At 38.8% G+C, this 11,415-nt stretch overlaps 1 protein-coding gene across 1 annotated transcript in view; it reads left to right on the plus strand.

Annotated features, from left to right (window-relative positions):
• The window catches only part of BMX (BMX non-receptor tyrosine kinase), a 30,607-nt gene extending 19,246 nt beyond the window's left edge, over window positions 1–11,361 (plus strand). The window contains exons 14-19 of the mRNA XM_068683599.1: window positions 433–604; window positions 1,493–1,709; window positions 3,271–3,335; window positions 4,382–4,500; window positions 6,009–6,166; window positions 7,201–11,361. Coding sequence (XP_068539700.1) covers window positions 433–604; window positions 1,493–1,709; window positions 3,271–3,335; window positions 4,382–4,500; window positions 6,009–6,166; window positions 7,201–7,275 — 806 coding nt within the window. The 3' untranslated portion in view covers window positions 7,276–11,361. The remainder of the gene's footprint in view (window positions 1–432; window positions 605–1,492; window positions 1,710–3,270; window positions 3,336–4,381; window positions 4,501–6,008; window positions 6,167–7,200) is intronic.
• The last annotated feature ends 54 nt before the right edge of the window (window positions 11,362–11,415 follow it).

The following is an 11,415-nucleotide window of genomic DNA, read 5'->3' on the forward strand; positions in this document are numbered from 1 at the left end:
GTTTTATGTCAACTTTTATGTTACGCCTTTTTAAGGGACCCTAAGTCAAATTTTGTATCAACCGTGAAAGGCTTTGTGTGCTTTCTTCCCCAGCATATCTGAGTCAATGCCATTTCTTCCCTCTGCCACATTGCCTGGCACAGTAATACTTGTTTTCTAATCCCCTACATAAATATATATCGTCATTTGATACTTAAAACTTCCTCAAATCTGTTTATAAGGCAAAAATCCAGGTAGTAGCGAACGACACTTTCAGGAATGGTAGTGTCCTTCTATAACTCAAACACAAAGCTTAGATGAGAAAAAGGTATGTTGCCTCAGTGCAGTGTTGTTCTACAACCCTTCAGAGAAAAAAAAGCCATTGCATGTGGTAGATGCCATGCCCTCATTTGCCCATTTTTTTGCTAAAGGGAATTTCTTTTGTCCCACTAGGAGTATGGGAGCTGAAGCGAGAAGAAATTGTCCTGTTGAGAGAGCTAGGAAGTGGTCAGTTTGGAGAGGTGCATCTGGGAAAGTGGAAGGGACAATATGATGTGGCCATAAAGATGGTTAAAGAGGGAGCAATGTCAGAAGATGAATTCACAGAAGAAGCTCAGACCATGATGTAAGCTGTGGCATTGCTTAATTATTTGGAAGCAATGATCTCTCCATTCATTAATCAGTAATACATAGCAGACACAGAAAAAATATTTTCCTCTTAAAAATATCATTAAATAGTGTTGGGTACATTAGGCACAGGCTAAATATGTAGTCATGTAATATTACCAAAAGAACAACACAGAGATTGATAGGGTCATCTACAAAAAAGTTTTCAATTAACATCTCTTCTACAAGTTAGAGGTTCCACATACATCACTTAAAACTATGCTTCATTAGCATTTTTACTGAAATGTTTAGAAAGATGTTCCTGCCATCCTGCAGGTAGGAATGAGATGAATAACAGGAAAATGCCATCAATATGAACATGTGACTTGCAGATTTAGTCTGACTCCAAAGAGGCAATCATGTTAGAATGTCCAATGAAATTCCATGAAATGATAACCGAGGCACATGAATTCAAGAATATTTCTGTTATATTTTAAATGTATGCACTACATTTCAGGCAGCCAACTAGCTGATACAATCAGAATTTTGCAGCATGATTTTAGTAGAAAATTTTAAGGTAAAAGACCCACCATACCTGCTCATTTCTATTTTCTTCCACTAATAAGGCTGCACATTTGCACTGCTTAATCTTATTTCAGATTTCGACTATGAAGTTGTCATTTCATCAATACTGAGTCTTTTTTTGGTTCCCATCAATACTGAGTCTCCCAGTAATGAGCAGAAGGCGTCTCAGTACTTCTTAAAAAGGAATAATTTACAGATAGGACTGTATCCAGTCTCACGAATGTCTCAGAGTATGCTACATTAATATTTGAAGGACAAAACTTACAGAAATGAACAATCATAGCTATTTATTCTTTAACTATTTTATTTTTATTTGTTTCAGGAAACTTAATCATCCCAAACTTGTTAGACTGTATGGTGTATGCTCAAAACTGTATCCCATCTATATAGTGATGGAATATATGTCAAACGGCAGTTTGCTTAGCTACTTACACAGTCATGGGAAGGAGCTGCAACCCCTTCAGCTTCTGGAAATATGTTATGACGTTTGTGATGCTATGGCGTTTCTGGAGAGCTGTCAGTTCATACACAGAGACTTGGTAAGCTATCGGACAGTATAACTGGAACAGGATAGGCAGAGGCAGTTCTGCCGTTAGGTTCAGCCACAGCTGCTCTGGCTCTGTAGGCCTTCACCCAAAAAAGCATCATAGTCTGCAGGTTAGAGACACATAGCTGGTGTACAAACCAGCTCTGGCCTAGGGGCACTAAAGGCCCATGTAAACAAGCTGACTTGCTCTGTTTCAGAGCTGAGCTGGCAAGTCTACAGCACTGCATACCGTGCTGCCCACATTTATGGGTGCTGGCCTCAGGGGTTTATGCACCACTTGGCAGCAGAGATATCCAATTATAACATTAATAAAGCAAAGAGGTCTGTCCAGTGATAATTTAGTCCTCCAGGAGAAAGAGGTGCAGCATTAAAGATGTGGGTCACATGTTAATGAGTCAAGGATTTGTTTAATTGGAAACTTTTTCTCTTATAAAACAAGTGTGACCACTACTAGGATAAATGGGAATTTACTCTGGTGCATTGCAAGCAGGAACAGAACCTGAAAGTCTGCAGTTGCCCTCTCCCTTAAATACATTTCTCTGCCACTGCCTTCAATAAATTTTTTCAAGTTGCTGCAAAACTTAGCTATCAAGAATGGTAGTATAAGTCTTTGGGGAAATAAGTGGTTATTTTATGGGCCTGTTAAAAGTGAGCCTTTCCAAATTTCTGGTATATTGTGCTTCAGAGTCAATAGCAATGTTTTACATTTTAATCCAGACAAAAATATGTTGGAATATTTGTGACGATTAGCTTAACTTTCCAGTAGGGATGCCATCTCCTCAGGTAGCATTTTAAATGCTGCATTGCTGATGTTTTCAAAGATTTGTGTCTATTTGTAAACCAAGTTGTTAAATCTATAGCTTACTAATTTTCACACCTGATTCAGAAATCAGGAATGTCAGAAAGCTTAGGTAGCAGAACTCAAGTTATAAATACAAAGTCAGATTCTGAAAACTGGCTTTACACCATGGGAAAACAGGAATAAATTTTGAGCTTCATTTCAGGTTGAGGACTGTAGATTCAAACTACATCACAAAAATTAATGAGCATGCAGGCAGAGAATACAGCCTCAGATAAGTGTTCTCTAGTGATCATTTGTAGAACTAGGTTCATGCTGAACTTTTCATAAAACAGACTGTTTATATCATCTTTTATTGTTCCACTCTGTTTATAATGCAATGTGAATAATCAAATCAATGTTTTCTTTCCTGCTTTTAATGCCTTGATACATTCTGAGACTACACAAAAAGACCCTGGAGCATGATGCAATTCTAAAGACAGGGTTTAGTTTCTAGCTCTGTTGTTGTCTTTCCAAGCAAATGTGGGATTCTCATCCCCCAATGTCATTATTACAGCTGAGATAATGATAAGAGCTACTTACCACTATCTTACAGTTCCCAACTTCATTGCTTCAATCAAAGAATATAATTATTTCTTGAAATGCTAGTGGAAAGAAATGATGATACATCATAAATGATAGCAAACCACCAAGATGTTATTTGCTCCTCTTTGGTCTTCTTCTACTCATCTATTTTCTCACCTTTCTACTAAAGGCTGCTAGAAACTGTTTGGTTGACAGCAATCTTACTGTGAAAGTATCTGACTTCGGGATGACAAGGTAAGTAAAAGAATTGGGAGCTCTGTGAAGCTATGATGTTAGGGTAGCTATAATTTACTGGCATTGTTTAGCTAACTCCTGGCTATTGGTAAGGTTAAGCCACAACATGTTACAGCTCTTTGTGTCTTCTATCCATTAATGACCATAAACCATCATGAGGTTAGAATAAAGATAGTTTGCTGTCTCAAAAAGTTATTGCTTAAAGCTCAGATGCAGCTGAGTGATTTCACAACTAATGCTTGTTAAGGAAATCTCATAGATTGCTTTGTGTAGAGGATATGCAACTAACTTGGGGGCTAAACATCTCCATCAGTGGCCTCAGTGGAGAGAAGTGGGAGAATATGTGCATCCTGGAGTACACCTTCTCTGAGGATAGCTGAGGGAGCATGGGCTGCTTAGTCTGGTGAAGAGGGGGAGGCTAAGAGGAAACCTGAAAGCTGCTTATGGCTACTTACAGTTATAAAACTGATGGTGCCGAATTTGTCTCAGCAGTGCCAGGTGATATAACCATGAACACTGGTCACATAATGCAGCTCAGGAAGTTCAGGTTTGGACAACAAGAAGCTTTTCACAAGGAGGCAGTGTGACAGGCAACTTAGTTTAACTTTGTTAGTTGGGGACACTGTGGAATTGCCATTTCTGGAGGCTTTTAAGACTTGGCTACATAGAGCCATAGCTGACCGGATTTGGTGTTGGGAATAATCACTTTTGAGCAGGGGAATGGACAAGATGGCCTGACAACATTCATCTTTGATTCTGCATTATTTATCTAATAAGTTGATAACAAGGACCTGGTCTATCAATTATAGATACCAGGTATCCTTTGGAAATTTGGAATTCTGTTCAGGCTATTCCTAGGAACCCTCTGATATGCAAGGAAGAAAGAGTAAGCAGTATTTTACTGCAACTGAGAAGCCTGGTCTCATGGAAGGTGTCTCTGCCTATGGCAGGGGGTTGGAATTAGATGGTCTTTTCCAACCCGAACCATTCTGTGACTCTATGATTCTATAACTCAGTCACAACCAAGTTTGTTTCTTGCATTGTAGGTATGTTCTGGATGATCTGTATGTAAGCTCACTAGGAACCAAGTTTCCAGTGAAGTGGTCAGCACCAGAAGTTTTTAATTACACCAAATTTAGCAGCAAGTCAGATGTATGGGCCTTCGGTAAGTATGGAATTTGACATATAAATATGTATGCATATATGCAATCATGTTTGGCTTTCCTTAGCATACCGCATGAAAATACTAGACATTTGCACACTGAAAGAATGTAAAAAGAAGTTACAGCTTGTTTATTAATTATATGCATCAAAACCTATACTCTGGATTTTTAGCCCGACTGTTTTTCTTATAGTCACATAGAAACCTTGTCCACTCCCCAGTTGCTTTGTATGTGTTTAATAGGATGCAACAAAGGGAACTGTTGGCAGTGGAGATCAAACAGTATCTTTGGCTGTAGACCATAAATCTGCGCTGCCCAACTCAAAAGAGTTTTTCTATCAGTCACAGAGGTCAGAACAGACACTTTGCATGAGCCAGCTGTGGCAGAGAAACTGTGCTAATGGAGACTCTGCATCTTGGCAAAGAATAAGATGCATTTGCAGACCACCTTCTACCCATGAATTTAAAACATTTGAACTTCTACTTCAGTGGTTCTCAAGCTATTATTTTAAAATCCCTGGAGTCTGTTCAGTGTTTCTAAAAGTCTGCAAAAGGTAGCAAAGAAAGGGCAGCCTCTTGTGAATAGACTTAAATTCCACTTACAGGGGTTTGCTCCTGCAGTAAGAAAATTTTAGCAGCTGTCAAATTGGTGAAAGATTGGCAACCCACTCTTCTTGACATTGAACAATGGTGAATAAAGCAGATGAAAGTGTTTCCAAATGCAGTGTTTCTTCTTATCTTTAACTTCAGCTAGTCTCCCAATATTGTTAATGACCTTTACAAGCTTTTTTATAACATATACAATTCAATCAGAAGTTGGATTTTCTGGTGATAAATTTTCTTTTTGTTCTGATGGATGAAATCCTGACTCCAGGCATTATTGTCATTAACTTCAATACCAGCACTAACTTCAATGGGAAACACTATTTTTCCTTAGAAGGTGTTTTCTCATTTTACCACTATCCATTGATGCAGTGGAAGCAAAGGAAGAGCTGAATCCATCAGTTCTTGTTTAGTTGTTTTAAATTCATGTATCTTTGAAGGGCTAAAGAACTGAACATTTGGCATTCATATCCCAAAAGTAGATGTCTGAGAACAAATAATCTTGGCTACTTAATGCTTTCATCAGGGAAAGCTGGAATTCAGATACAATTTTATTCTGATCTCACTGTGACACTACAATGCTTGAGTTGTCAAGCTGGAGAGAAGTTGAAAATCCAATAAATTTCTCAGTGGAAAAAAAAATCTTTACTGTCAGTCTTAATAATAAATATTGTGAATAAAATAAAAATAGTACTTTTTTTTTTTACTTTACTGTTTGTATCACATGTTTAGTTACAACAAAATAGTTCTAACAAAGCTGGCTGTTTTTATGAATTAATTTATGAATTAATTAATATGAATAAGTGGAGTTGGTTACACATTCCGTGTGCATCTTGTTCTGGGAAAGGATTCCCTTGCCTTTCTTGACTTTCATTTCTTGTCTTCCATTGCTGTGAATATTTCGGCAGGTATCTTAATGTGGGAGGTGTTCACTTTGGGAAAGCAGCCCTACGAGCTGTATGATAACATGCAGGTGATTGAGAAAGTTTCGCAGGGATACAGACTTTATAGACCACAACTGGTTTCAGACATCACCTACCAGATAATGTACAACTGCTGGCATGAGGTATGTATAACTGCATATATTAACTGCGGAAAAAAAAATTAGTAGGAGTTACTGGGATTCACAGCTGAATTAATGTTCAAAATGGTAAATTCTCTTATAAAAGCCTTGCTTTGTATGTAGTACATTGCATATAACAGTCTAGTTCAGGACTTTGTTAGCAATAAGAGGAGAAAGCACAAGAAATAGGACATAAAAGAAGATTCTCCTCAGAACCACAAATTTAAGTAAATAACATTAAAACATGCTTGATTGTCAACATAATATGCAGGGTGAGTTTATTCTCACCTAATTTTACTGTTCTAAAATTTGAGTCCTGATCCAAGGTAATTGTCTAAATTCTTTCCATGATTACAGGACCATTACTGCTATACCTCCCTATGGTCATTTGTCCTTTCTATCTTAGCCATTATAGAATTAACTTGTCTCTATTCATATACATGTGCCTTAAATAATTTAGATAGATCTCTACATTTTTAGATCACTAAAGCTGTGCAACCCCACTGGGGTTATTTTTATGGGAAGGTTGTGTTATCCCATCTGTGATTCTTCTATGAGTTGTGAATCAAATGCTGAACACGCTCGTATTATTTTTAAAGATTTGTGTCTGCTGTGCCAAGAATTAATCCTGATTTATTTTTCCTCCTCAACTAAATTTTAGTCTGTTCTCTATGAACCATGACTTGTTTATCACTAGCAAAAAAGGACCATTTGGCATATTGTTGGTGATACCACGAAATGACAGTGATGATAGTTTTTTAAATATAACTGACAGAAAAAAAAAAAAAAAAAAAAAAGAAAGAAAGAAAGAAAAAAAAAAAAGAAAAACTTACTGTAGGACATGTTAATGGAAAGGAAGAATATTAACCACCACAATATAAGGAAAATATACAAAATAACTTTAATTTTCTTTACCCTTTAAACATCATTGTCCCTCTGTTTTCTTCATGCTAAAGTCAAGGAAAAAAAATGCAGACTGCAGTTCTTGAATGATTTCAAAAGTAAATAACTGTATCTATCATCTTTGCTTTATTCAGCTACCAGAAAAGCGTCCTGCCTTTTTTCAGCTTCTATCATTTTTTGAGGCACTGAGAGAAGACAGCAGGGCTTGAAAAAGAAGATTCATAGACTGATGACTGTGCATACTGGTTTCATATCAACTGTCTTCTGTGAGAGAATTAAATATGAACTCTTCCTGACATTAACCATCTCTATTATTCTGTATATTAGTCTTTTTCTGACTTAATCAGGGAGCTGACCAAGAAGTGTATGGAGAAAGCTTTTATGATATGCTGCAGGTGATAGAATCTGGAAGGATGCTGTGGAAGAATATAATTCATTCTGTTAGCATTGTCTCAAAGGACTTCGCAGACACTGAGCCATACAGCAACTGTGTATACACCTTCCTTGCTTCCAAGCTGTCATTGTTTGGCCTTAACTGGAAATGTAAATAGGGAAATTCATGCTTGTTAGGTTTTCTGATTATCATAACTCATCTGAATGTATTTTTTTCTTTGTAATCCCTTGAAGCTGATGCCTGAGGTCAAATTTAGAACTGCTGCAACAGTAACATAAGAACTTACAGCCTTGCTTTCAATTAGTTAGAAATTTCTATTATATCAGTTTGTTTACTAGTAGTATTGATTTTAATTTTGGCCCTCAGGGTATGTGTTTGGTTTGGAATTTATTCTAAACTATGTATCTAAGATATTTGCAGCTTAGCTACATATAAAGAGTTTTTTTGGAGTGTTATTGCTTCCTGCTGCACTTAGAAAATGGAAAAAAAAATGTTTTTGCAGAATTTTGTAGCCATTACAATAGTAGGTGGTAAATTATGCTGATCTCTATAAAACCTGAGAAGCTAAAATTTTAGAAGAACTGAAAATGTTATTAATATAATTGCTTAGCCAGATATTTTACTAGTGATGAGATGAAATCTGGTTCCTAATGTTAACACTGAGTTCTTAAATAAGAACTCCCAACTTTCAATTGCTCATAGCACTATGCTAATTAACACTAACTTCATTCTGTCTAGAGATACCAAATATGTCTGAAGTTACTTAACCATAACAGAGTAGTCTAAACTTAGACACTGACATTTGTAAAATGCTGATCTAATGTATATGAAAAGAAGGGGTTATAAAATAAAGCAATTTCTGGAAGAAAAAAAAAAAAATATATATATATATATATATATATCATCTCCTCTCTCCTTAGAGTTGAGCTAAGTCTTTGTGAGTCCCCTCTAGGAGCTGGAGCAATTGCTGCCTACCAGCTGCCCTGGTGGAGCTGTCCCAGCCTTAATGGGGACGCCTCTGCAGCTCAAGTCTGAGCTGGGGCCAGCACCTGTCCAGAGGTGCTGAGCCTAAACTGAGCCTAAGGAGTAAGAAATGCAGGGTGCAGACATGTGAGGAGTGGGGAGAAAGAAATGAAGACCCAGGGCCAGTCTGGGGCTCTGGTGCCTGTGCTTCTTGTTGTTGCCTAGTCCCTCCACTGAAAGCTCCCTTGCAGAGCACATGCCTGTCTACAATGGGAGCAGTGTGTCTTTCTGGGGAAATAGCATCCGGGACCATGAAAATAATTACGTGTGTGACTACACACAGCTTGGGGGGGGGGGGGGGGGGGGGAGGGGGTCATGGGAGGCTTGTATGGTCTGAGAGAGAGGCTGGGCATGGAATGACATTGCCTATGCCTCAAGGAAGAGGTGCAGACCCGTTTAAAGGACAGCATATGAGTGAAGGGTGGGCCCCAAGGACAGGCAGGGTGAGGAAATGACATTGGGGCTGATGTATGGGGATTGTTTTTTAATATAAACGTTGTCTTTTTATTTCTGTCCTTCCAACATCCTGCTATATTTTTTAGTGGTTTTATATATTAACAATTCTGAATTGTGGTCTTTTGATTTATAGCACAGCTTTTAAAATTAATTGCTTTGAAATGAAAGCTTTGTCTTAATGGAAATGTTAATCTTAACAACAGATCCGAAGATGGCTGGCATGTCTAATTACATTATTTAATTTTTTTCAGATTTGTCATTCCCCATTTCTGTTGCTGCACTGTAAGTGAGAAAACTACATGTAGTTGAATTATTTATCTTAAAGTTCAGCTAAAGTACTAAGGTTTAGGGATATTATGGCAATGAGATATGTGGTATAGACAACTCAAAGAAAAAAAATGTTTCCATTCCTTTACTTTCCTGTGTAATTTGCAGCTAACCAGTATCATTTGTCTACCATTTTGAATTGTCTTTAGTTGGTTTTTGTCTCAGATCAGTAAAGACCTACAAGGGACGGAATCGTGGAAATGTTGGCTGAAGGGACCTCTAGAGGTCATCTACCGAACTTCACACACAGACCGAGACTTTCCCAAGGACTGTGCCAACATATCTTTATCTACCTGAACCCTGAACACTTTCCAGGAAGGCGATCCCACAGGCTTTCATAGTGTGGTATAGGCATCCTGTCCCAGCTCTGTATACCTTCCTCATGAACAGTTTTTCCTTTCCAGGTGCATACTGAACGTCCTAAGCCTCAGCCTACTGCCCCGTTATACATATACACCCTGACTCTACAGAGGACTGAGCAAATGGGTAGCTGTAGGCAGTTACGAGGTTTCTCTGTAGCTTTTTCTTTGCCTTACTCAGCAAGGCCTGCCACCTCAGCCTCTCTTCATTGGACATGTACTATAGGCCCTTCATCCGTGGGAGCCCTCTATAAAAGCTCTCTGGTTTCTCCACGTCCCTCTTGAACCAGGAGCCACCAAAAAGTTATTGCAGAGTTGTCTCACTGGTGGAAAACAGAGTGTCTTGGTTTCAGTTAGGACAAAGCTAATTTTCTTCCTAGTAGCTGGTAGAATGCTATGTTTTGGCTTAGGATGAGAAGAGTGCTGATAACACCCCGATGTTTTAATTGTTGCAGAGCAGTGCTTACACCAAGCCAAGGACATCTCAGCTTCTTTCTCTGTCCTGCCAACGGGCAGGCTGGGGGTGCAGCAGGAGCTGGGAGGGGACAGACCCAGGACAGGTGACCCAAACTATCCAAAGGGGTATTCCATACCATCTGACGTCATGCTAAACAATATATAGGGGTGGCTAGCCAGGGGAGGGGGCCGGACTGCTTGGGGTTAGGCTGGGCATCAGTCAGCGGGTGGTGAGCAATTGCATTGTGCATCACTTGTTTGTACACATTATTAGTAGTAGTACTATTATCATCATTGTTGTTATTATTATTATTGTTATTATCATTTTCCTGTCTTAATAAACTGTTTTTATTTCAACCCATGGGCTTTACTTTCCCGTTTCTCTCCCCCATCCCAGAGAGGGAGGAGAGAGGGTGAGCAAACGGCTGTGTGGTGTTTAGCTACCAGCTGGGTTAAACCACTACACAGAGGAAAATAACGACTTCCCTTGACAAGCTGGTCATGCTCCTCCTAGTGAATTCCAGTCTGCAATTTCCTTCATTCACAGCAGCCACACACTGTTGGCTCATGTTCAACCTGGTGTCGTTCACAGCTCTCAGCTCCTTTTTGGTAGGGCTGCTACCCAGTCACTCAGTTCCCAGCCTGCATCAATACATAGGGTTACACCACAACAAGTGCAGAACTTTGCACTTCCACTTCTTCATTTTCATGAGCTTTCTGCTGGCCCAGTCACCGAGTGTATTCGTATCCCTCTAGACAGAAGCTCTGACAAGTCGTATCAACACGCCTACTCCTTCTGCTGCCACTGCTCCAAGGGTGGCTGGATACAAGGCAGTTTACCTTAGAGCATCTAAAGTGGCACTAGCCATCTATCCTCAGGTTTCTAAACTCCACCCAGGTTTCCACTGAAAGCGCATAGCAGAGGAGGGAAGAATGGGTAGACTTTTTTTTCAGGATCTCACCACATGACAGAAAGAGTCTGTATATAGGTTCTCAGAATTTTGTGGTGTCATTCAATGTTGAACCTAGCTTTTCCACAATTTGGAGCTTTTATATTTAATGCTAATAACATTTATTTTATGTATGATTGCAGAGAGGTGCTGAGATTGCCTGTTTGCAATCTGCTGGTATTTAAAGTCAACACATTGTTTTGTGAAGTACATGCTACATGTCTAAGATTCTGAATAAAATATATCAGCTGGTGAAAGTGAAGACTAGAGACAGATACAGGACAACAGTACTGGGTACAAAGATATCAAAAGGAGAATCTAGGGCAACTGACAAGGTCATGATACACCACTTGATAAAATATTACAGGGGATTCATCTTATCTA

The sequence above is a fragment of the Anas acuta genome, chromosome 1, assembly GCF_963932015.1.
Source record: "Anas acuta chromosome 1, bAnaAcu1.1, whole genome shotgun sequence".
NCBI classification, from domain to species: domain Eukaryota; kingdom Metazoa; phylum Chordata; class Aves; order Anseriformes; family Anatidae; genus Anas; species Anas acuta.